Source organism: Vanacampus margaritifer, chromosome 8 (genome assembly GCF_051991255.1).
Source record: "Vanacampus margaritifer isolate UIUO_Vmar chromosome 8, RoL_Vmar_1.0, whole genome shotgun sequence".
Taxonomy (NCBI): Eukaryota; Metazoa; Chordata; class Actinopteri; order Syngnathiformes; family Syngnathidae; genus Vanacampus; species Vanacampus margaritifer.
This window is the reverse complement of record NC_135439.1, coordinates 8,256,467-8,282,518: the sequence shown is the minus strand read 5'-3', so window position 1 is coordinate 8,282,518 and position 26,052 is coordinate 8,256,467. Positions and strand designations below refer to the sequence as shown.

Sequence of the window (26,052 nt, the reverse complement as noted above, 5' to 3'; positions counted from 1 at the left end):
CCTCAACTCAAAAGGAGGACTCCTTGTTTCCACTTAGCGGGAAAAAAGGGTGGGGCATAAAAGAGGAAGCCCGAAAACTCTAAACTGAGAGGCTTACATGCTTATCATTAGTTCACCATACTTAATGCCTACTACATTTATCACATTACATATGTTATCGGCAAATATATTATTTTATTTTTAAACGTGATTGAGAAAACCACCACACATGCACGCAGACACAATATCAAAATAATAATAAAAAATATAATAACAATAATATTAATAAACACTAAAATATCAGCACAATTACAATAGCACTTTAATGTTTATAATAACAGCAATAATAGTGTCGCGGACAAAATTATTTTAAAATTATTTCTAAATATATTTTGGAATTTCAAATAAAATGCGGAAGGCTTAATTGGGGCTACACAGATTTCGATTGGGGCTGGGCTACACATAGGATGTTAATAATGTAAAAAGTATTAACAGTAGTTATATTAATAATATCAATGATTAGATTAATCTTAAAAAAAAACCCTGCAATAATATTAATAAAAATGATTTATAACGTGAATAATAGTGGTGACGCTCCTCGCGTGGCCTGCTCGTTCGGTCACGTGTGATGAGCACCACCTGGCGCTGATGTTTGCACATCAGCCAGGCCCGCGCGCGCGTTCACGTGACGTGCACCAATTTCAACCAACATGGAGGGAGCGCGTTCACGTTCCCTCTCATCGTCCGCTCTGCCCAAAAATCCCCCCCAAAATGTGGAATAGAATGGGTTAAAAGGGGAAAAAAAAGAGGAGGAAAACAAATCTTATTGCTGCCGGGGGTTCGCCTCCTGCAGGACCCAGAAGTGAACAACAGGCGACCCGGAAGGTTTGAAGTCCGCCTGAGTGCAAATCGACACGAAAAGAAGCTAGTGGCGAACGTTCCCTAAAGAATCATCGTAACGGCTGCGTGCTCACTCCAGCAGGTATGTACAGTTACAGTATGTGGCTTTTCCCGACAAATCTGTCGTCGACGTCGCCGAGCTTTCAACTCGCTGGATTCGCGTCGTCGTTACGCAAGTCGTGCAAAAACTAAGTTGCCATCACCCCCTCCCCAAAAAAAAACCGAGCCACTCTGCGGTGCCCCTGTGATAAACGTGTATTTATTTCCCATTACATTACATGACATGACATTGCATCCACTCTTTATGCGCACTGTGAATGTTGATCTCGCACATCCTCCACGAAAGACGTCGTGTTTGTCGGAGGAAGTGTCATCAGGGCTGTTTTTTTTTCTCCCCCCCTTCAAGCAGCCGGGATATTTAAAGCTGCAAAATGCGAGTCAACAAGGCGAAAGAGGGAGAAAAAAAAAACAGCCGCCCGACGTTCGCAAGGACAAATGCTCGCTTGTGCCCACTCGCAATCGTGGATGGCGTCCGCCGCTTATAAAAATAAATGCGAGGAAGGGGCTGCCATTTTTGTTTCCCTTTTGTCTCATTTTGGGCCAAAAGCAGACGAGAAGGAGACGCCAGGCTGCAACTAGCCAGCATCACAATGGAACCTTGCGTCATGGAGCTCCACATTTCCATCATGATTATTATTCATATTCATATTCATATCAGCTGATATGCTCCCAAAGTCGTTTCGCAAAAGCAATAATAAATACATGACTGAATTTATAATGATGGTGATGATGATGATGATGATGATGTTGATGGATTATACAACAGGAACCCAAAAACAAGCAAAATAAAATGTATTTATTTTATTTTAGTTGGATTTTTTCTTATTTTTGTATTGCATATTTATATTTTATACCGTATCTTATATATATATATATATATATATATATGTGGTGCAACGGAACACAAAAGTCACGGTTCGGATTGGATCACGGATTTGAGTCATGGATTGGATCGTTTTTCGGATCAGCAAAAAAAAGAATGGAAGATAAATAGTACTTTGTCTTCATTTATTTTGTAAAGCGCTTTTATAAATTCAAAATATCTAATATAGCCTTATATATATATATATATATATATATATATATATATATATATATATATATATATATATATATATATATATATATATATATATATATATACGCGCGCACACACACACACACAGTGTTTCCCACGCCATGTTAATACTGGCGGGCCACCCAAGTAAACTGGTCGTGTCGCGACCAAATATACCGCATGTAACATTAGTTCGCCGTCACTCACTTGTGGATCATGAGGTTAGAGGAGACGCAAGTAGCAGGACTGACAACCCCCCCACGCCCCCGCAGTCCACCCACCCGTGTAGATTTCAAATCTGATATATCTGTCATTAGTCAAGTAGGCCGATAACTGATATTTAAAAGGGGAAAAACATTGGCGTCAACGTTTTGAAAAATACAAATTCCAACTTGCAGGTTTACTTTGCTATTTTGCGTTTTTTCTTGCTATTTTTCTTCCTTATAAGTCAGCCCAGTCCCAAAAATATTGATTTAAAAAAATATATATTTATTTGATTTAATTAATTAATTAATTAATTATATTTTTGGTGTCCAAGCGCATTGCTTCACTCAGAGAACATTGTTCAAAAGTGCCATTCGATTATTCACAGTGCCACTAAATAAGGAGCCGGTGCATGCAGTTCAAAGAAAGTAAACCGCTAAGATCAGATATGAGTGGAGCACCGTGCATCCTCTTCACCAACGGCAGCAATCGAATACAACAATGTGGCGGCACTCATGCTACTCATGTTGTCCTTGGCACTAATTAGGACCCGCTAGCACCATTTTTTTTGTTTTGTTTTTAAGAATGTGCACATTAATCAATTGAACGAAATGGCATCTTTGTTTGCAGTGTCTCTTTCGTCTTGCTCCTTCGCTCCCCCCTCCCCTCTCTGTTCGCTGTTGAACTAGTAATCGGCCCGCGCCTTTCTGCCACCTTGTTAGGGTAGTTAATACCCTAAATTGTCTTAAAGTATGAAATTAACTACTTCAATGAACTACTACATGCATTGAATACAGATAAATAGATTCTGATTCAAATAAAATAAAATTGTGAAAAGGTTTGCTAGTTAGCAGGCTACTTCCTGGTTCATGGATACAGTGAATGACATTTAGGCCAATGAGACTGTGCCATTCGTTATCTTGATTTGAGTATCACAGTATTTCTCATAGGGTGGTACGAGGGCTCCCTCTGGTGGTACATCAAAGAATCACAGCGCACTTGTACTTGATGTTTAACACATTTGCATGTTAATACTTAAGAAGTGTTTTTTATTTACTATTTACTTTAGATACCATTTTTATTTAGCTTAAATTTAGCCTGTAACCCGAGGACCCTCTAGTAACTCTCACCCCTAAATTGCGCTTGGAGGTAATAAGACTATTTGATTCCATGGTAGGCTGAGGTTGTCTTTATGTGGTCCAGATCCACACACACAAAAAAAAAAAAATCCCCCAGCCCCCCTCCCTCTGGGTTGGTTTTTAGTCTTTTGGAGACATTTCTCATTGCATACTTTGGCACTCTTGCACCATTCCTGCGTGTGTTTGCTTTAGCCGAGGCATAATACTGGGCCGCGTACGCCAGCCAACAGCAACAAAAAAAAAAAAAAAAAAACATTGGTCCTGTACACCCCCCCCTTAAATATTTGTCTAATGATGGCGGGCGCGGTAGATTGCTTTCACCTCCTGCAGGCTCGTCTAACTTGCCGCGACACTTGAAAAACGCTCCACTGACGCTGTGTTTATATATGACACTGAAATGCTTTTTAAGTACACTATTGTAATCTCAAGTCAGAAGTCTTGGTATAAAAGGTGGCAAATCCAGTCCAGAAAGTAAAAAACCCTGCCACAGTTTGGCTTTAGCCTCTGATACTAACTAGCTAGATAGCTAGCTCCCTAGCAGGTAAACAAGCACAATTGGAGCTAGCTAGGCTAGCAGGTAAACGAGCACCATTGGAGCTAGCTAGGAAGCTAGCTAGCTGAGGCTAAAGCCAAACTGTGGCAGTTTTTTTTTAAACTTTCTGGACCTGGATTTACCATCTCTGCTTGGTATTTACAGAAGCGCGGAATGTACAGTAAAATGTACTAAATGTTTTGTCACCACTATTTTGAGATTTGGTTTTGGTGTAATGGGTTTAAAAATAGAGGGGCAAAAATCACAAGTAACCAATATGAATTATGTCAAAGTCAGAATGCTGAAGGATGCTTTCATTTTAGTCAAATGTAGCTGTTCAACCAGTCACCCTATAAAATATATTGTTGTCCCTTAATATAAAAAAAAAAATGGTATAGTCTTTTTGATTCAGGGGACTCGGAGCAACAACAAAAAAAAATCTTTGTTTGGTTTGGTCCCTCACCTAGGACCTGTTTGACAGTTATTATGAGTATTTTTTTTTTGCAGGTTATATTTTACCACCATGCCTTTTGGCCCAGGTTAAAATGCATTGTTTGGATGATTTGCAAGATAATGGAAGAAGACCCCCCCCCCCCCACACACACACACACACACACACACACCTAAACCCAGAATGGAAAGTGGTACTGTCCCTGTGATCTACCAAACTAATAGCCAGAAACAGGAAATAAAATCCTCTATGGTCTATTTATTTTTTGTTTCTATAATATTCAGCAGGATAATTGGTTCACTGAGAGAGACATACAGGACTGTACCATTCATTTTATAATGGGGTAAATTTTCCTTAACTTCAAAGGTTGACAATCTGGAGCTGGGGATGACAACACCCCCAAAAATGAACTTAAAATGGCTGCTTCAAATCAAAATGTCCGACTTTTAATGCCTTTTCAGGCATGGCTTCTGCCGCTTTCCTTTTGCACCACAATGAAAAATAGTACAATCCCATGATCTTAATCCTTCTACGTGGACGTGCAAATTGCATTATTGCAATTACCTTGTTGTTGATGTGCTTTATTCTTTACAGAATATCGCTTATTTGAAATACTAGAAAAAATGCATTATAATCACAAAAAACAATGGTTATGTTATTATTTGGTTCACTAACCTTTTTGACTGCTGCGTTCCCAGTCAGTTGTTGATCATGTGTGTTTACGCTGATAACGCTTTGACAGTGCGCCCCCCCCCCCCCCCCCCCCCCCAAAACAAGTGCGCCCCACACGTGACCGCATATCTAACAACAGGCATGGACGCTTCTTACAAACGTCTTCTTCACTTTGTTTGTGCAAGGAGCTAACTGAAGATCGATCGCTTATTTTGCACTTGCACACCAAAGAGGAAGTGTCGAAATTGTAGGTGGTGATGCTAAATATAATTGCTGATGGATAATGCACTAAATGGGTGACATCACTCATACAATAAAGTACAAAACTTTATTAGCATAGAAATTAAAATGAATGGATAGTTAGTTAGGGAGAAAAAATAACAGTGTAAATTCCCAAAGCAGTCCCTTATGACAAATGTTGAACTTTTGAGTTTTTTCCTTTCTGTTTGTATTCCAGAATGGCGGAACCTCGCTTTAACAGTCCCTATTTTTGGCCCCCGCCACCTGCCATGGCTGTCACTCAGGTGAGTGTTTTTTCAAGTCTGCTCGCCTTTAAAAACATTTCCAGAGGAAAAAGGAGTGATGAGGTGCTTTTGCATACATCAGTACATCAAAATCTCTGATTATTCATGTAGTGTTACCTGGCAACGTGATCACGGAATTCAGTAGGGAGTCGTACAAAGAAAGAAAGCATTCAAGTGGGACTATTTTTAGGCACGGCAACCATGACAAACTCCAAAAAAGAAAAGGGACTTTTTTGTGAAATATCCGACTAAGTCTTCTCCATTGATGGAATGAAGGAGCAGCTGATGGCGGAGAAGATCCGAGCGTCTCATCCGTCCCCTGTCACGCTCCCTTCCCAGCAGCCCTTGCTGTCGCCGGACGGCGGCCAGCACGTGACGTCGAAAGCCCAGCAGCCGGACATGGTTCTGCACTCCAGCCCCGCCCGGCCCACTTCCAGCTCGCTCACGGGTATTTTGTCATGATTACGTACGAACCTTTTCAGCGTACGCGGCCCGATTGATGACGATAACGTGTTTTCAAGGTCGCATTCTCGGCGACGTCAACTTGAACTTGGACGAAAAAGCGGCCATCAAAGCCCGGGGATTGTGGGAGGACTGGCGTCAGCTCATCGAGCACCCCGCTCGGGCAAACCATCTCTCAGGTGAAAAAGATTTTGATGCGTTCAATTATTGTTTAAAAGAAAAAGAAAACAAGTATTGTAGGGCTGGGTATCAATTCTAATTTCCTCAACCTCAAACCCAGCCCTAAAGTATTCCGTTAATTGAACAGGCAATGCACGAGTTGAAAAAGACATTAAAAAAAAAAAATTAAGATGCATTGTATGTGTTACGATACATCCGATTTCCCAGTCTCCTCGAATGCACCGTTGTCATCATGTCCCCTCGTCTTTCAGGCGTTTCGCTGGCGTCCAGAACAGGAAACCTCAACAACTGTGAGGTCACTTCCCCCGCCACGCCGCCCTCAGGAGCCTCCACGCCCCACCTGCTCTCCAGCTTCACCAACCCCCACGGGATGGAGCCCGGAAGAACCAACGGAGGTCTCATGGGCCTGCTCGGGGTGTCCAAGCCTCCCAAGGAAGGACGTCGGAAAATCAAGGCGGAGAATGGCTCCTCGCTCTTGGTGGTGCCATACCCCATCCTGGCGTCCAGCAACGACCAGTCCGCCATCAGCATCACTGCCAAAGCGAAAACGTACAGGTACGCTATCTAGCTATCTACCTATCTATCGCTCGCTAGCTAGCTAGCTAATCTAATCCGAGCTAGCTCGCTAGCTAGCTAGCTAATCTAATCCGAGCTAGCTCGCTAGCTAGCTAGCTAATCTAATCCGAGCTAGCTAGCTAGCTAATCTAATCCGAGCTAGCTCGCTAGATAACTAGCTAATCTAATCCGAGCTAGCTCATTAGCTAGCTATCTAATCCTATCCATCTAATCTAATCCTAGCTAGCTAGCTATCTAATCTAATCCCAGCTAGCTAGCTATCTAAACTAATCCTAGCTAGCTATTTTATCTAATCTAATCATAGATAGCTAGATAGCTATCTAATCTAATCCTAGCTAGATAGCTATCTAATCTGATCTAATACTAGCTAGCTAGCTAGCTATCTATCTAATCTGATTTAATCCTAGCTATTTAGCTAGCTAGCTATCTGATCTAATGCTAGCTAGCTAGCTAGCTATCTGATCTAATTTTAGCTAGCTCGCTATCTGATCTAATCTAATTTTAGCTAGCTCGCTATCTAGTCTAATCTAATTTTAGCTAGCTCGCTATATAATATAATATATTAGAATTTTAGCTAGCTCGCTATATAATCTAAACTAGCTAACTAGCTCGCTATATAATCTAAACTAGCTAGCTATCTAATCTCGCTATATATCTATCTATCATGATCCAAGGTATACAGCACACATGATATCGCCTGTGTGCCTTTTCTGTATCCAAAGCATGCCACATCACGCAATTGTATCCCGCCCATAGGTGTAAAGTGTGCCCGCTGACCTTCTTCTCCAAGTCGGACATGCAGATCCACTCGAAGACGCACACGGAGGCCAAGGCGTACAAATGCCCTCACTGCACCAAGACGTTCACCAACGCCCCGTACCTGGCGCAGCACCTGCGCATCCACCTGGGCCTCAAGCCGTACCGCTGCGCCTACTGCGAGAAGTGCTTTCGACAGCTCTCGCACCTGCAGCAGCACACCAGGTTGGATGGTCCTACATATTTCTCCATGGCGAAGATAGATTTTTGTGTATGAAATAGCAATTCAACGACTTGAGATGGCATGTAAAGAAAATAATTAAAAATAAAATAAATTTCCACTCAGAATCCACACGGGGGATCGTCCGTATAAATGCTTCCAACCCGGATGTGAGAAGGCCTTCACTCAGCTGTCTAATCTGCAGGTAAAATGACCTAATTTTTTATTTAAATAGTGTATTTTATGATTATTATTTTATATTCCATTTCATCCAGACAAAACTACATTAAATACAAAAAAGATAAATAAATAAGAAATCATTATTGTTTCATTAAATTATATATTAATTTGACAAAAAAATTTTTTTTTCATTAAGACAATTTTTTTATATTTTCATTATTTTATTTTAGTACTAAAAACTGAAATGGTGTTTTTTATTATTTTTATTTTGTTATTACCATAGTAAGTTTTATTTTATGTATATATATATTCTGGAAAAATATTGTATTTTCATCAAAAAATAAAATACAGTGATGCTTTTATGATTATTTTAATATAAAAAAATATAAATGGTATCTTAGGACACATTGATTTTATTATTATTTATATTTATTGTTACCACTAACTAATTGAAATGTTGTTATTCATTTGAACTTATTTTGTAATAAAATAGAAATTGTTACTTTATTTTGTTATTAAAAGCAACACGTTTTTAGTATTTCATTTACCTTTATGTTTTCAAAATATTTTTGGGTTTTAAAAATGAAAATAGTATAATTTAATGATACTTTTATTCCAGTATCATGAAACTAAAATACTATTCTTTCATCATCATATTTATTAGATTGATTTTGTTTTTCCATTAATAACTAAAATGGTTTACTTCTGTGAATATTTTATTTTAGTATGGAAAATATTTTCTTAATTATTTACTTCATTTATCTTATAGAAACTGAGATTATTTTTATTTTATATTGTAATTAAAAAAATAAAATAGTGTAGTTATCATTGTTTACTACTACAAAACTAGAATATTATATAAAAAAAACAAAGATGCTGTATGTATAATGTGTATATATATCACTAATATTTTATTATGAAACAATGTTATTTGGTATGTTTTGCTATATTTGACCATTTAGGTCAAATTTATATTTATGACTTTTGTGACGTATTGTTTGCAGTCTCACCAGAGGCACCACAACAAAGACAAGGCCTTCAAGTGTTCCAACTGCTTCCGGGCGTACTCGGACGCGGCATCGCTGCAGATGCACCTTTCTGCCCACGCCATCAAGACGGCTCGGGCCTACTGCTGCAACACGTGCGACAGAGCGTACACGTCGGTGAGTCAATGGCCACAGCCATCTTAATGCTTCAATTGTGTTATTTTTTTTCATTTATTTAAATTTTCTTAAAATACGGTTTTACCTGTAAAGCAGTAGCTCACGATCCAACGCATACCGCATCTTTTCCTCTATATCAATATAACATTGCTGCGGGTGCCAACTGCCGTGCACCGCAAGCCCCAGAAATCCACGTTGACGTCTTTACCACACGCTCACCATCCAAAGCATACCACATCATCCGCACGCCCTGTGTTGCAGGAGACCTACCTCATGAAGCACATGTGCAAGCACGCGGCCGCGCAGCACGGAGGACCTCGGAGGAATGACGGCCCCCACCACCACCCCCGGACGGATGCCTCGGACCTGAGCGCTGCCGCCATTTTGTCCCGACATCACCTCTCTCTCTCCATTTAGTATATAGTAGACGACGATCATACAACTAATGGACTCGGGTACGACCAAAAAAAAAAACAAAAAACAAAGTGCCAGAGTGTACTAATATCCTATGAGGAGGTAGATTACTACTTTCCTCTGTATTAAATATACAGTATATATATACATATATATATACTGTATATATATATATTATGGCTAATGAGCACTTTGAGGCCTGGAAAGAACAGACCTATAACATTTATTGTGATGTCACAGATTGTTCTTTTTTTATACGCTCCCTAACTTTTTTAATGCTCGTTAAGCTATATTCTATATTCAGTATAGTATGTATCTTACGTTTATGTAAATATTATGTGCCGAGTTTTTGTATCGTCGATATTTATTCTTTTTGGCCACATTCCCTCTTGAGATCACTTACGTTTTGATAAGGAGAAAAAAAATGGATAAATTCAAAGCCCGACATATTAGGTACACCCGCACAATTTAATACGATCCGATTCTAAGACTTACGTTTCACAAAATCTGCCTTTTTAAAAAGACGATCCTGATTTCGGTTTAACAATCTGTTTATTATTGTGGTAGCCTCGTGTGTCCTAACACAAAAACAACATAGGATTGACTGTCAACCTCTTTTTAAAGAATAAAACAATAATCAGAACTTCAGAAAGTGATGTTTTTTTTCCCCCACTATCACAACAACATTCTTTTGTTTGTCAGCTGCCAGAGGGTTAGTAGTTTTACTCAAAAAAGTAAAATGGTTCAAATAAGTAAATTAGTATTTGATTTGAGATGAATCTGTAATACAAATAGTACTTTCACACACATTTGAGCATCATGATGTCACCTTTCCCTCACTCATTAGTAAGCGCGTGCGTCCATGTGCGCGTGTGTGTTGTGTCTTGGGTGGGCTGACACTTCCTGCGCGTTGGCCATCCCGAAGTGGGCTGCCGCCTCCGAGCACTTTGAACTTCCTGCCTTCATTCATCTCCCTGTGGACTCATGCCAGGCTGTCATGGAAGACTTCATTCCTCCTCAGTACAAACTGCATTAATACTCCTTTAAAAGGGGGGGAGGGGGCGGGGGGGAGGAGGTCCAATTGGACCGATCCAGGGGAATTTGATTTTGCTCCAGACCACAGTTATGAGGGGGAGGGCCACAAGGAGGAGGGGAGGAGGGGGTGAAAGTTAGAGGAAATGGGTGTAGAGTACTCCTCCTATGCCGCTACACATTCCGACTCTCCTCGAAAAGGGCGCAGAAGGAGGATAACATCACCTCTTGGGACAAAACGACAAAACATCCAGGCAAACTGGTAAGAATACGTCATGCATTTCTATCCATTCAGGAAATAAATTTGCTCGTATGTACAGAACGACGATGTGTTTGCACTATCAGGACCTCTAACATGAACTCAATGCACTGTGTAGTAGAATGTAATGAGATCAGAGAGGACGAAACTTTGTCCGGACTGTCCCGGTCCATTCATTAAAATATAAACAATAAAGTAAAGGGCTTACCGCTACGAATTTTAGTCATCATGAAAATGAAGCATAATAATGAAACTAAAGTCTAAATGTATGTGGCTGAGCATTCTCTTGAAATGTGTTTCTGTCATTTTATCCATTTTTTTTTTTTTAGTGGATGTGCATGATGTTGGCACGTGCACACAGCTCTGCAACCACAGTGTGTTATCATTGGTGAAAAAAATAATAATTATATACAGTTGTGCGGCTAGGTTTACATACCTGATGTCTACTGTATGCAGGGCTGGACTGGCCATCTGGCTTAATGGGCAGATGCCTGGTGGGCCAGCCTCTTTTGGGGGCCGATGCAGTGCTTTTTCATTATTATTTTTCATAATTAACATTTACATCTACTAGTCTGTTAATCCAGTTCGAATATAGATGGCAAAACAAAACATCATCAATAAACAGTAATCAGTGGCAAAACTACATGCTGGGCCAGGCCGGTGGTCCTAAGTCAAAATGCCAGGACCATTTTTTTATTTATTTTTTTGCCAGTCCAGCCCTGACTGTTTGTATAAACGTATGAGCACAATCCCCGGGGTCTGTAAACTAAGTTATGATTTTAATGCCCCCCACCCAAAGTTTAAAATAAATAAATAAATAAAACAAGTCATTTTGATCACATAAATTCTATTTTCAAAATCAAATTGAATATTTTGCATGTGTCCCTGAAATTGCTGTCCACCCTGTTATTATGGGGCAGCTTCCCCTTTAAGAAGCCCTCTACATTCTGTGACATTAAGACCAGCATGTTGTCTCTCTTCAAAGGAGGCGAACTTAAAATGTCCGCCCTGTCATAGTAAAATATCGATTGATATCCCGTAAAAGCATTTCAGGTAGGAATTATAATGGTTAAACAGTACACAGTCAGCTAACCAAATCATACTAAGTGAAGGTCCACCATGTGCTCATAAAATGCTAACATTAGCCAAAAATGTCCGCCCTGTCAGTAAGCTTACATTTGCTTATCTTTGCATCATGCATTAAGTTATTTATTAATTTATTTATTTTTAAATTGTTGTTGTTGTTGCTGTCACAATCTTACATTCACAAGTGAAAAAAAAAAAGTTATGAGTGTGGGTTGTGATGTCATGGAGACAAAAGTGCAAGATGAGACAGTAGGGCGGAGCGTGTTCGTGATTGCTCTAATAGATAAAAGATGTTCAGGGAAAGGAGTCACGAGATCGAGGCTCATTTTGGGAGTCTTCCCCTCATCTAGGAGATATTTTATGAGGAAGCCGAGGCTGAGTTGTGATTCATAACCGAGCCCTCTTGCCACACTTCCTCAAGACACCGCCCAATAATAAGATTTTTTTTTTTTTAACTTGATTTTATTATAGCAACCTCAGCCATGGTGTTGCTGCTCATATCCTTGACCGTGCTGCATCTTGTCACTCTGTCCATGCTGCTCGTGGCAACCCTGGAGAAGGTAAGTGGCACTTTATGTCCAGCAGATGGCGCTCTACAGCCATAGACACAGTAGTCCATAGAAAATACTTTTTTTTTTTAAAAAAAAAAAAAAATAGAGCCGATTATATGAACTTGGTACGTTGGAGGACAAAAACATCTAAACCTGCAGGACTCCGGTCCTCGAGGAACAGGATTTGGGAAACCTGCTGTAAAGTCAAAGCAGTGTCACCTCTCTGAAACATTTAGTAACATTTTATTTAATCATGTTACTGGTTTCTTCTGCATTCCCAAAACTTGCTTGATGGCTGCAGTGAAGACTCTAAAGTTGTGGAAAGGTACAAATGTGAGTGTGATTGTTTGTTAATATGTAACCCAGCTCTAAATTAGCTGCGATAGGCTCCAGCACAGCCTTGACCCCAATAAGGATAAACAATGTAGAAAATGGATGAATGGGTCAAGCTAGAATAAAGTGAAAATACTCACCAGGTTCCTGTACAGGCAAAGTTTTAAGTGGAATTTTAACATTAAAGTGTAAGAAAGTATTATATAACTGAAATAAAGTGAAACTTCACCAGGCTCCAACTAATAAATGCACAGGAAAAGTTAAGTGCAACCCTGTGTCTTTGGGTGTCCCACAGGGTTCCATTATAGGTCCGGTGCTTTTCAACTAAATGACCCCCCTCCCCCCTATTTTTTTTCTTCTTTCTTTCTGGAGAGCTCAGTATTGTTCATTCAGTAATTTTACCGATTTGACATGTCATCATCATTGCTCTCCTTTTTTTTTTTTTGTATATATATATTTTTTTCTATATGGGCGAATATGTGTATGTGCGTGCGTGCATTCATTAGTTCACCTAAAACCTATAAAAAAAATAAAATAAAATCCCATACCGTTTCCCTAAACCGAGCACTTCCAGCCAGAGTCGTGAGGCCGTCAGGAAACCCGAGAAAGGACCAAAGAAAAGAAAGGAAAGTGCAATCCAGCACCGACCAGACACCACCCACCAGGCCACTAACCCCAGAGACATCTAAATTTCAACAAATCAGGGAGACCTCAAGAGACCAAAGGAGAGACTGAGGAAAGGAAGGAAGGACAGACGAAGCGGAGTGAGATCCACAGACACCAGCCTCCACCGATTCAACCCCCCCCCCCACCAATTTTTAAAAATCATTTCATCTCTATGTAGAGGATTCCTAAATGCATGTCCCACTTGAAACCAGCAACTCCATTCAGTCTATATTAGACCAGATGAAATTAAAAATGTTCTCTTTCTTGTTTTTTTGCGACGGTTTGCGACCTCGAACAAACCCTGCCGAAAAAAACATTTGCTACATTCCATTCTACATCCGGTGCTTTTCTGCTCCCCTCCTAGGGAACATAATCCAAAAATGTTTTACTGTATATATTTCTTTTTTTTAATTTCTTTTTATTTCTAGGCAGATGACTCCCAACTGTACGTAATACTTGGCTTCAGACACTGCATGCTGCCTCTTTTAGTCTGGAAGAAATTAACATCTGAAAGGCGATTAACTTCCTTCAGTTAAACGGCAACACAAGCGAAGTCCTTGTCTTTGCTCACTGTGAGCTGTATTAGAATGTGCTCTATAAATAGACGACTTACTTGGTGTGTGCGTGTGTGTTTTTGCTACATTATGGGGCCCATAGTCTCGGTTTAACCATCTTAGTGGGGACCGACTTTTGAGGTTCAAGTTATTTGGTTGGGGTTAGGGGCTAGGCAATCAGTTGTGATGGTTGAGGTTAGGGTAAGGGGCTAGAAAATGCATTATGTCAATGGGATGTCCTCACTGAGATAGACAAACGTGTGTATGTATTTTTCAGTCCTGGTGGGTCTGGGACAATTCGGAAATCAGCGACCTGTGGTACAACTGTTTCCACGACAATGCCACAGATACGTGGCTGTGCGCCGCCACAAATGAGAGTGGTAAATAAACACTTGCATTTCTGCATAATAATGTCCTAAAAGCTTCAGGTTTAAAAATTGTCCGGTCTTCACTCATTCCAGACTGGCTGCAGTCGGTGCAGGCCCTCATGGTGCTGTCTGTGGTTTTCTCGTCCATCTCCTTGCTGGTGTTTGCGACTCAGCTCTTCACTTTATCCAAAGGAGGACTCTTTTACTTGACGGGACTCTGTCAGGCCTTTGCAGGTATTGTTATTGTTATTATTATTATTATTGACTGAATGTGAATAGACACGTTTTAAAAATGTAAATCATGTCTGTATTTTTAATTTAATGCTTGATTTTTACTACTAAGTGTGACTACATTAAATGTAATATTTTGTATTTTTTGTATTTTAATAATTGAATGTTTTATTACTGTATTATTTAATTAAAAAGTTTAAAGTAGGAAGAGTAAATCAGCATTTTACAGTTTGTAAGTTCATAATTTAATTTATTTTACCTATCTGGGAAGAAGAATTTAAAATGTGTTGGAAATAATTTCAATAACAGTCTTCGGTTTTTGTTTTTTTTGCTAAAATTATTAAATTTAATATGATTTTATTTTATTTTTCTGGAAATACATTTTTTTAATTTAATTTCTGAATTTAAATTAATGTCATACATTTTAATTATTTTTATTTTATTTTTACTTTATTCTGCGACGAAAAGATTGTGTGGTGGAAATAATTTTCCCAAGTATATTTATTTTTTTCCTTTTAAACAAAAATTGTGTTAATGTATAATATACATTTTATTTATTTGCTAGTGTCCATTTAATGTAATTTGATTTTTAATTTTTTATTTGCTTTTTAAAAAAATTATTCTGACAGTATTTAGTTTTCTTTATTATTTTGAATGTTACTTTCCATTACTATTTTACCTAGACAGTTATAGAAGTAGACTAAATGGATTTTTTTCTTCACAACAATTTTTTTTGTAACTCTTGCAGGTTTCACCGACTTTGCAGCATGCCTCATCTTCACCTTTCACAGGAAGGAGATCCTTCATGACTCCAGAGATCTGGGCAAAGGTCACTTCGGGTATTGCTTCATCCTGGCGTGGCTGTGCGTCCCCCTCCTGCTGATCAGTGGCGTCCTCTACGGACACCTGAGAAAGAAGGAATGAAAACACACTACTTCCACGTTTGTGGGAATCAAAAAGACTGAAAGTTGTTATGTTCTGTAAAATGTCTTGCTGTAAGAACATCAACAAAAAAGTTCGAGCAGTGTACACATGAAGGGAATATGCTGTTTCTGTGAGTAATTTACTGCAGTGTGGATTTTTTGAATTAAAAAAAATAATCTTTGGCACCTTAAAGGTTTCAAACAACAAGTGTTGTGTTTGTTTTCCCAATGTAACAATATCAAGGAGTATTATGGACGCTGGAAAGAAACAAAATGGTAAAAGCATATATTTAAAAAAAAATTGTTTACCTCAAATTTTTTATTTATTTTTTTTCCAGGAGAGCTCAGTATTGTTCATTCGATTTGACATCATCATTGCTCTCCTTTTTTAAAAAAAATAAATAAATTAAAAAAAAATAATAAATGTTTATTTTTTATTTTTATTATTATTTTTTTAAATATATATACATATATATACATATACACACATATATATATATATATATATATATATATATATTTTTTTTTTGTATGTGGGTGTGTATGTGCGTGTGTGTGTGCGTGCGAGTGTGTGTGTATTCATCAGTTCACCTAAAGCCCATTAAAAAAAATCCCATACTAATAATATAATATAATAATAAATTGCCAAATGCAGAAACATCAATGTAAGTTATCACGATGTAGTGGCTCTCGCTAACAGACAGAATTAAGTAACCAGAATTAGGTTAAAAAATTCTATATACGTAGACCATGTTTCTATAAATTTTGATATTTGGTTTTTATTTGAGGCAGATATTTTTTCCATTAAAATGTGATTTATGAGGAGGTTAGACCATTGGTCGATATTCAGAGTTTGTTTATTTTTCCAGTTAACAAGAATTGTTTTTTTAGCGATAGTAAGGGCTACAAGTGTAGATTGAAATTGTTTATGTGGTAAGTCAGTTGTTGTTAGGTCACCTAGCAAACACAAGTTTGGAGATAAAGGTATCCTACAGTCCAAAATAGCGGAAAGTTTTTCTAAGACTTTAGTCCAGAAATACATAACCGGAGTACATAACCATAAAGCATGAACATAAGTGTCTGTAGTGTTTTGTAAGCATTGGAGACAAATGTCGGAGTCTGAGAGTCCCATTTTCTTCATCATATATTGAGTAATGTATGTTCTGTGAATAATTTTATATTGGATTAGTTGTAAATTTGTGTGTTTTGTCATTTTAAATGCGTTTTCACAAACTTGAATCCAAAAGTCAGGTTCCGGTCCTATAGACAAGTCTGTCTCCCATTTCGAGATGGGTAAAGACATTTTATCAGTATATGAAAGTAACTTATATATTCAAAGCTTCAAATTAGTTTTTAAGGAAACAAAAGTGGTATGATTAAAAGTTTTTTTTCTATATTTAAGAATGTGATTTTTGTGAGGGAGTGGGAAATCCTGTAGCGCATGGTTTCACGACTAAGTTAATTTTTTTTTTTACTTATGGCTCAAAATACATTAATTAATCAAAAGATTCCTTTTTCCTTTCCAGTGTGCCACTAATACCGTTTTGTAAAACAGCTTGTGGGCAAGGTGTGTAATTTTGGAGTCAAAATAACACTATGACAAAAATTGGATAATTTCATGAGAATACACTCACTAAAATTAATCCTTACTAAAAACGTTATTGTAAGCCTAAAAAAGCCTTCAAAAATTATTTCTATTTCTAATCTGCTCATGCTTCCTTGCAAAACACCAGATTTGTGAGCGATGTCAATGTGTTGACACGCAAAGTTAATCACAGTTGTAAAGTAAGACTTAGCTGGACTTGCTGACGTCAGGTGTGTAGACGGAGAGCTCGCTGTTTGTATATATTACTTACAGGTGTGTCGGCTTGTTGTTGGTCACCTTTCAGCATGTTGCGAAATGCATTCTGGCAACATTTTTCTCGCATAACAGCAGGAATTCATGAATGGAAAGGACGGGAATTGCCTAGGGAGTATATAAAAAAAAAAGGCTCCCAAAAACAGAAGTGTGTAGTTTGTCTGTATTGACAAAGCTGCCAGTCAGGCTGAACCAGTCCAAAAAAACACGGAAATGGCCTCAAGAAATAAGAAAGACAATATTTTCTCTCGGGCCAATGCGCAAACATCACACAGACCATGAAAATGTGTAGGGAGGAGACGGTGTAGCCAAAACGCGAACGGCGAAGAAATCTGTCAGCGGCCCAGAATTCGTGGAATCCGATTACAACGTCGCCCCAGAAGGAGTGGGAGGCTGACTGAAATGACAGGCAGGGGGTGGGAACGAGTCAAGCGAGAAACACGCAAGCAACTGGAGGTGAGATTGACAAAATCGTCGACGGAAAAATGCACCGACGGCATAAATGGATTTCTCTTTAAGGTCAATATGAGCTTTGGAAGACACAACTCACGGGACTGTCAACCATTTGGTCTTCCAGATCAGCGCCCCATTGGACGGATGGCTGACACGAGACGGGATCAGTAGTTGAGAGACGTAACATTTCATCACAAAGCCTGCAGCCATGCCGGGCTCTCAGGAGGCCAGTCTGGATGAGAATGCGGTATTTCTCCCGGTGACGCCGTCTTCCCCGGAATTTCTCTACTCGGAGCTGGAGCGCCAGTCGATGGAGAAACTCCTGTGCGAAGGTCCCAAAGCCTTCTACAAGTCGGTCGGCGCCAAGCTCTTCGGCTCCTTCCTGTCTCCCGATGAGGTGGGCGAGATCACCAGCTGGGTTCAGGACTTTCATTTTACACCCCTGGAAAAAGAGGAGAAAGTGGATCCGCATGCGGCCGACCTCACGTCTTCCTACTTCCCGTCCCACTCGGATGCGCCCGCTCCTGCTTTGGACCTGGGCTGGCCCGGGGCACCTCGTGGGCGCATGGAGAACGTTGCGGTCTACACGAATCCCCCCGCCGAGGGAGAACCTCCCATCAGAGAGGTCATCCGACGGCATCTCCAAAAGGCCAGCCAAGTATGCATACTTTCGATTCCGAGTCCGATTCTTAGAGTTCAGAGCTGCTCCTAAGGCTATGTTTTGCTTTGTGCCGCAGGTACTTGCCATTGTGACTGACCGGCTGACAGACAGCACGATAATTGGGGATTTACATGACGCAGCCTCCAGGGGTGTCCCGGTTTACATCATCCTCAACCAAAGAACTGTTGAGGAGAAGTACACACTCCACAGGCTGGGACATCCCGTGAGTCGGACCGGAAAATTTACAGACGCACATAAAATGGAAAGTAGTGAAAACGCTCAAACAGATGAGCCTATACTTGCTGGAGGCGGTCCAAACCCCCAAAAAGATTTAATTAAAACTCGACAAACTGCATTGCGTACTCGAGTTATGACACACGCATGCTTCAGTAATCACGGTAACGGCAGCAACGTATTGCAGTTGGACTGGTTGCACAGCATTCAGTACAGTCTTCTTGTTATTGTTGCACAGGAGCCAGAAAAAGCTCTTTAAAAAAACATCATGATTGGAAAGATACCAACGTTATGTTGGATTGAATGTATAGAAATGTAATAATGTGACATTTGGAGATTTGATTGTTATCAAAGTTGGCAGGGAGTTTTTGCAACAAATTTTCACCCCTTGATTTTTAATTAAACTGATTTTGTGATGTAATTGTTAATTGTGACACAAAGTGCTCAGATGACAAATTAGCTAATTATCTAATTTTAGCAACTAGTCCTGAAGTTCACTGTGCCCTGTCCTGTTCCCATGGTGCCTACCAAGCACTCAATGCTTAGACTGATCAGAGTCTTACACTAGGACCCCAGCAAGGTTATTTTAGTTAACTAAAACGAATGGAAAAAAACTAAAATTCAAAAAAACATTTCGTTAACGGAATAAAATAAACACGAAAATGCTTGAAAAGAAAGAATACTAACTGAAACTACATTTTATGTTTACATAACTAACTAAAACTAGCTATAATTATAGCAAAAATGTCCTTCGTTTTAGTCTTTGCTAATCAATTTCATGTATGAGCCTTTGGGGATGATTTTTTTTATATTAACCGGAATAAGGACATTTGAAAGCGTTTCACACGAAAGTGACGTCATCTAGCAGCAGCCAATAGAAAAGCACCTTCAGATGACGTTGCTCCCATGGTGTTTTTTTTTTTAAATATGGCGCACAAGTTTTACACACACACAAAAAACAAAAAAAAACTAAAATTAAGCATTTAAGAATCAACTAAAACTAATAAAAACTAACAGAACCACCCTGAAAACTAATTAAAACTAACTAAAAAAAAAAAAAAAACTCAAAACGAAATAAAAACTAACTAAAATGAAAAATTCCAAAACTATAATAACATAATAAAAAAGTACATGGGAATTTGTCATGTAAAAAATAAAATATTAAAATTAAAATTAAAATTAAATATTTCTGTGAATGTAAGGTCCTACAGTATGTTCACGGCAGCCCACACCCCGGATTGGTCACTAGTCAGTCGCAGGGCACATATAGATACAGACAACTCCTAACATCGCCACCTCTAGTCACTAAAGTTGATCCTACATTGGCTGCAGAAAAGTCCACCGCGTGTGCAACTACATTACAGCCACCTGTCATTGTTCCTAATAGTCCTGTTTCACTTTTAATCGCAGAACATTCGAGTTCGTGTTCTCGGAGGCAAAAGCTTCTGTTCGGGGAAGGGAAAGATGATGGTCGGGGAGTTGAAAGACAAATTCATCTTGGTGGATTTGGAGACAACAATTCATGGTAGCTACAGGTAAACTTTCATAGCAAAAAGATCTCTTGTTATAACAGCAGCTGATTTGATAACAGGTTGTCTTCATACTTGACAGCCTCACATGGAGTGATGCTCACTTGCACCGGCAACTCATCACCGTCGTAACCGGCTCGGCCGTGGACCGCTTCGACAAAGAGTTCCGGACCCTGTTTGCCGACTCCGCCCCGGTTCCAAATCTGTGGGAGTACGCCGTCCCCCACTTGGACATGACTAAGCAACAAAAAGACTTCAAAGATCCTCGCCCTCCAAGACACTTAGACATGAAACAAGAGTTCCCCAACCCTCCTTCTCCACCGACGGACGTCCATCTTGACTGGGAGGCCATGGGCGTCATGCCCAGAGGAAGCTTCCCGGAAAGTCTTTTGGAAGAAGAGGGAATTGTGGCAAAGGAAACTGATATGCAGTTTGATAAAATCACAGCCGTTTTGGATACTTTTACTCCGAATGGATATAAGCCGATGACAACAAGAAGGTACTAGCACTCTTTGTTGTTGTATTATTTTTTTTTTTTTTACTGTAGTCATTTACACAAATGTTAAATCAGCAGGATTTTTTTTTTTAATCCTAAACTTTACCCGAAAAACTTGCCCACAGGCACCAGGTACTTTGTGATTTCCTCGAAATGTCTAATAATTGCAAACCAATCTCTAATATTTACACAAACCCTAACTTCATCTCTAACCCTAACCTCAACCCAATATGCATACGTCATGAACCAAGAAAGAGCCCATTCAACTGTTTGACTTCTCTATCGATGGAATAGTCTACACACCACCATAGAATCATCATTGTGCACAATCAATCGATTCTATTTGTCATCCTTCACGAAACAGGAAGTAGCCCGCTACTTTTGATAACATTAGAGCCTTTGCAGAGGTCTACACTCTTATGAATAGCATTCTAGCCATACACACTCTGAAAACAGTTGGGTCAAAAATAACCCAACTATGGGTCAAAAATGGACACATCCTCTACTTGAAACAATTTGACCCAACTCTGAGTCAAAAAATGGGTCTTTTAGTGTAAAACAACTTGTAAATAAATATTGGTCAGATCCTTTACAGTACCTGGGTCAGAAAATTGGGTCCTTTGGTATAAGACAATCCAGAAAGTTGGGTCAAATTGACCCATGAAGTGGATCGGTCCATTTTTTAATCGATAATTGGGTTACTTTTGACCCAACTGTTTTTGGAGTGCATGACTCATTGAGCCATTTTCAGTAGTAAAAATAATATTTTGTCCAGAATGAATTTAATAACGTCATTATTTTTTATGTACAATTAATACTTTTAAAAACTAATTTTTCCACTTGCTGTCGATTGAAGATGACATCACCTATGCTGAGGAAGTAACTAACGACCTATCATGGGTTCAGTTTGCTGACCAAACCCAGAAAACAGGTGAACCATGATTGGTCGTTAGCTACTTCCTCAGCACGGGTGATGTCATCTTTAGTCGACAGCAAGTAGAAAAGTGTTTTTAAAGGTTTTAATTGTACATGAAAAATAATGAAGTTATCAAACTCTAACTTTTTACAGCTGAAAATGGCTCGATGAGTCAAGTATCCCTTTAATTTTAAGGTAGCTTTAGACTTGTGCACAGTAATGAATATCTAAAGTCTAACTAGTTTTTTGTTTGTTTACTCAGTATGATTGATTATTCTGATGTAGGAATCTGTGCCACAAGTCTTGACTGATACTTTCCCCCCTCTATTTAACAGGGTATGGGAGAGCTCTCCAATGACAAACAATATGCCAGACAACGCAAAAATGTCCAAGTGAGCTTTTATCAAAGGATATACCTGTATTTGAATATATATTTTTTTATATTAAAATGTGCTTTCTCCCAATATTGTAACATCAAAAGAAAAGAAAATTTTACCCCGTAACTCCAGGAATATGGGAAAATAGGGGGAAACATACTAACTTAACTGAAATTAACAATTCCTTTCATTTCCAGCTGGACAGACCGCCAGACAGAACAAGCTGCATCCCGGCAGTTCTCCAAAGAGAAGAGAAACAACGCGGAAGACAGAGCGTGGTCAGCGTGGCGCGACAACAAAGACAGCGACTTGCAAAATGAGTTTTTATTTTCCTCGACGAGGGAAAAGCGGCCTGCAAGGCCGGATTCCAGTGCGAGAGATGAGAGCGGCTTGGACGACATCACTTCCAGCATAGAAAACGTAGCCGCCTCAAGAGTAAGCCGATATATATAAAAGCAGTTTTCCAACTTGTGGGTCAGTGCCCAAAATGGGTCACTGATTGATTTTTATTGATCAGCAATAAGGTGCACAATTTATTGGTGAAGTTTTTTTATTTTTATTTTTTTAATGAGTTTTTGGTGTGTGTGTGTGTGTGTGGGGGCTAAAAACTCTGGTTTGAAGAAAAAAATTTGGACAAATTTTAGAGTTACTACTAGAGAAAGGAAAAGCCTTTTAACTAAGCAATCAGTCAGTTGGGCATATCATCAAATTTGATCATGATCATTAATTTTGAGGATTCGTCATTTAAAAAGGAGGAATGAACCAGCCTGTGTTTTTGACAACCACAAGCTAGTTTCTAGTTTCAAATTTATTATTAATTATTATTTTTAATTAATTAATTTATTTATTTATTTTAGATTTATTTGAATGCTTCTGCTTGTAGAAACCTTTAATCTTAAGGTTGCCGCAGTCGGAGAGCTTCAACTCACTGAACGACCTCATGAAGAGGTACCCACCTGAAAAGAACAAGACGGAACTGTTCAGGAGAGGCCCCAGGACCAACATGACCGAGACGACCCAGTCCATGATGGACCTGCGCATGGATGCAGCCAGCACGGACCCAACTCTAGATGAGAGAAGACTCTCTGTACCAAGACTCAGTTCCAACGTAAGCACTTGCTGCTACATTTTATTGAATTACTTATCATGTGACCTCATATTATTAAAAGTCTTGTTTTTAATATGCAGAGTTATGACTCGGACCAAATGACGCCGGGATTAATCCTGATGAAAAGGAGGAACGATGTGATCAAGTCAGCCCTGAAAAGAATTCCACTGGCCGCTAAACCCAGACCTCGCAGCTTCGCCCTGGATTTGAGTTGGAAGCCTCTAAAGGAACGAAAAGGGGAAGAGGAATGAGCTGCCGCTTAACATAAACGAAGCTTGATCTGTCTTGAAAGAAACTAGAAAACCTCTGTTACCTCTGTAGTATTAAAAATCCAAACAAGAAAAAAAGGCTGACTCAAATCCAAAAGTGTATCGAGTTTATTTTTGTGGACTAGTAGTTAGAATGTCTTCCTCACGGTTGTGGGGTTTGGGTTTGGATATCAGCTTCGGCCTTCATGTTGGAGTTTTCATGTTCTCCTTGTACCTGCATCAGTTTTCCTCTGCTAGTCTGGACTCCTCCCACATTCAAAAAACATGCATGTATAGGGTCATTAAATACTCTAAATAGTCCACAGGTGTAAATGTTAACCTGAATGGTTGTTCATCTACATGTGCGCTGCGATTGGTTGGCAGCCAGTTCAGGGTGTTCCCCGCTTCTTCCACCCAAAGTCAGCTGGGATAGGCTCCAGTTCACCTGTGACTCTTACGAGGATCATTATTTAGTTTTTTCTTTTATTAAGTGGGGGGCATCGGTTGGGGCAGGCCGCAGTATGGAGCAGTGCTGCGGTCCCCTTTCCGTGTGCACCCCCCCATTAATTTCTTTTAATGCACCACATACGCTCATTGACATGCCTGGGAGGCGGGTGGATCGGAGCATGGGGATATCATTTCCCTCTGCTCCGGTTCACCTGCCCCCAATTTTAATGCACCACACACACACACTTATGTATATACACTGGGTGGGGTCACACTCACGGTTTAGGGGTAGAGTTCGCCAGTCGGCGAGCTGGCGAACTCAGTAACAGGGTTAGTTTTTCACTTAGATCGTTGGGGTGACGACCGGGGCCTCTCCCCGCTGGGCCTGGGGTTCGGGGGTGCCGCCCGTCCTCCGGTGCCCCCATCTCCCCTTCTGCCCCTGGTGTTCCGTCCCTCCGCGTGGTGGGGGGTGGGGTGGGCGCGGATGCCCTCTCCGCTCCGCTGCCCGGCCCCTCTTCGGCGCCGATGCCTGGGTGCGGTGTGTCCCCGGGGTCTGGGGGGCGCTCCTGCTCCTGGGTTTGCTCTCCGGCCGGTGGCCCCTGCGGGACCTCGTCCTTTGGCGCTGCCGCGGCCTGGGGGGCCCTGAGGTGTTGCGCTTGCTCTGTCCTGGCAGGGGTCGACGGCTCCCCTCTTTGGTGGAGATTTTCATGCATGCCAGATCCACCACACCAGCATCTATCGAAACTCAGACACAATCTGTTTCTCCCTCAGGTCATTGAATCGGTGGAGGCTGGTGTCTGTGGATCTCACTCTGCTTCGTCTGTCCTGTTCTACCTTTCCTCAGTTTCTCCTTTGGGCCCTTGAGGTCTCCCTGATTTGTTGGAATTTAGAAGTCTCTGGGGTTGGTGAAGGACTCTGGTTAGTGGCCCGGTGGGTGGTGTCTGGTCGGTGCTGGGCTTCGCTTTTCTTTCTTTTCTTTGGTCCCTCTTCGGGTCTCCTGGCGGCCCCACGACTCTGGCTGGATTTTGAAGTGTTCGGTTTAGGTGAACGGTATGGGATTTTTTTTTTACACGCACGCACGCACACACGCACAAACACACATCCACATACAATTAAAAAAAAAAAAAAAAAAGGGAGAACAATGATGATGACATGTCAAATGATCAATACTGAGCTCTCCCAAGAAAAAACAAACAAAAAAAACAAAAAACAAAAAAAACCTGTAAAATGTCAAATGTTGTGAATTGTGATTATTTTCATATATGTGACTATGTGAGGTTTGTGAGTCCTCTCAGTGTGAAGTGCTAACTAAATAAAAATATACTCGACTTACTATGGACTATATGTCACGGAGGAGGCAGGACTTCCGGGTATTCACGGGTGGCGCGTTCCCGTCGACGGGTGCGAGGCTGCGAGTGTGTAGTGTCTGTCTCAGTGTCCGAAGCATTTTAGATAGCCGAGAGTGTTGGAACGCGGCCAGCAAAACCCGGAAGCCGGAACACCGTGATCTACCCCATAGAAAATTGGTCAATGGATGTATAGCACGGTGCTGGTTAGCATGTCTGACTTACAGTCAAGAGGTTGAACCCTCCTCAGCTTTCACCCTACTTTGTAGAGTTCCATATTTTTCTCTGAGTATGCCGGCTTCCCTTCCACATTCCAAAAACGTGAATATGAGTTTCATTGAAGAATGTAAATTGTTCATGGGTGTGTATGTCAGTATGTGAGTGTGAATTATTGCCTGTCTATATGTGTTACATGCTAAATGGCTGTTTGAGGAGTCCAGGGTGTTCACTTGCCCAAAAAAGTTGACAGTTACAGGCTCCAGCTCAGTGCTATAGAAAAAAGGATGGATGGAATGACTGGAAAAACATGCAAACTCCACACAAGAAAGATGGAGACAAGATTTGAACCTAGAACCTCAGTACTGTGAAGTTGACGTTAACCACTCACTATGCTTGCTACACTGAAAGTATGTCGAACAAATACTTGATGCTTCCCACAAATGACCGGGAGTGAACTGCAGTCAGTTGACAATCCTGTCTGACAAAAGGTTGTGCCATTTAAGATTAGTGTTGATCACCTTTTTTCTTTCTAGAGACAAAAGATTTGTTATATGTGTTTTCTAATTTGGTGAAACACCCTAATGAGGATAAGCGGTATAGATAATGGATGGATGGATGTTTAATCACTTTTTTCCATCATTTTTTTTAAGCAAATAAACTCTTGGTAGCATTGCATATGTAACAGCAT

At 40.1% G+C, this 26,052-nt stretch overlaps 3 protein-coding genes and 1 long non-coding RNA gene across 7 annotated transcripts; 3 read left to right on the top strand and 1 right to left on the bottom strand.

Moving 5' to 3' along the window:
- The first annotated feature begins 640 nt into the window (after nucleotides 1-640).
- On the top strand, nucleotides 641-10,112 carry znf362a (zinc finger protein 362a). Of its 2 annotated transcripts, none has more exons than XM_077572682.1 (9): nucleotides 641-961; nucleotides 5,452-5,518; nucleotides 5,801-5,966; nucleotides 6,040-6,159; nucleotides 6,412-6,715; nucleotides 7,493-7,717; nucleotides 7,839-7,917; nucleotides 8,897-9,055; nucleotides 9,317-10,112. In XM_077572682.1, the coding sequence occupies exons 2-9, from the start codon at nucleotides 5,453-5,455 to the stop codon at nucleotides 9,470-9,472; spliced, it is 1,275 nt and encodes a 424-aa protein (XP_077428808.1). In that variant the 5' UTR covers nucleotides 641-961; nucleotide 5,452; the 3' UTR covers nucleotides 9,473-10,112. The 2 variants fall into 2 exon arrangements, with proteins under 2 accessions (XP_077428808.1, XP_077428807.1); XM_077572681.1 differs by having other exon boundaries at nucleotides 642-961; nucleotides 5,795-5,966.
- Nucleotides 10,113-10,631: 519 nt separating this feature from the next.
- Nucleotides 10,632-15,665, top strand: emp3a (epithelial membrane protein 3a (MAM blood group)). Of its 3 annotated transcripts, none has more exons than XM_077572688.1 (5): nucleotides 10,632-10,763; nucleotides 12,318-12,406; nucleotides 14,228-14,330; nucleotides 14,412-14,552; nucleotides 15,298-15,665. In XM_077572688.1, the coding sequence occupies exons 2-5, from the start codon at nucleotides 12,329-12,331 to the stop codon at nucleotides 15,471-15,473; spliced, it is 498 nt and encodes a 165-aa protein (XP_077428814.1). In that variant the 5' UTR covers nucleotides 10,632-10,763; nucleotides 12,318-12,328; the 3' UTR covers nucleotides 15,474-15,665. The 3 variants fall into 3 exon arrangements, with proteins under 3 accessions (XP_077428814.1, XP_077428813.1, XP_077428812.1); XM_077572687.1 differs by lacking the exon at nucleotides 10,632-10,763 and adding an exon at nucleotides 11,670-11,813; XM_077572686.1 differs by lacking the exon at nucleotides 10,632-10,763 and adding an exon at nucleotides 11,694-11,748.
- On the bottom strand, nucleotides 15,176-18,736 carry LOC144056171 (uncharacterized). The gene is made up of 3 exons (XR_013295012.1): nucleotides 17,881-18,736; nucleotides 17,329-17,727; nucleotides 15,176-15,455 (listed from the first exon to the last, which is right to left on the bottom strand). It is a non-coding gene; the product is annotated as an uncharacterized LOC144056171 (long non-coding RNA).
- fam83e (family with sequence similarity 83 member E) lies at nucleotides 17,559-25,132 on the top strand. The gene is made up of 9 exons (XM_077572679.1): nucleotides 17,559-17,786; nucleotides 17,908-18,441; nucleotides 18,521-18,667; nucleotides 20,089-20,213; nucleotides 20,290-20,706; nucleotides 21,955-22,011; nucleotides 22,194-22,431; nucleotides 22,880-23,104; nucleotides 23,185-25,132. Exons 2-9 carry the CDS (start codon nucleotides 17,992-17,994, stop codon nucleotides 23,353-23,355), a joined length of 1,830 nt encoding a protein of 609 aa, XP_077428805.1. The 5' UTR covers nucleotides 17,559-17,786; nucleotides 17,908-17,991; the 3' UTR covers nucleotides 23,356-25,132.
- The last annotated feature ends 920 nt before the right edge of the window (nucleotides 25,133-26,052 follow it).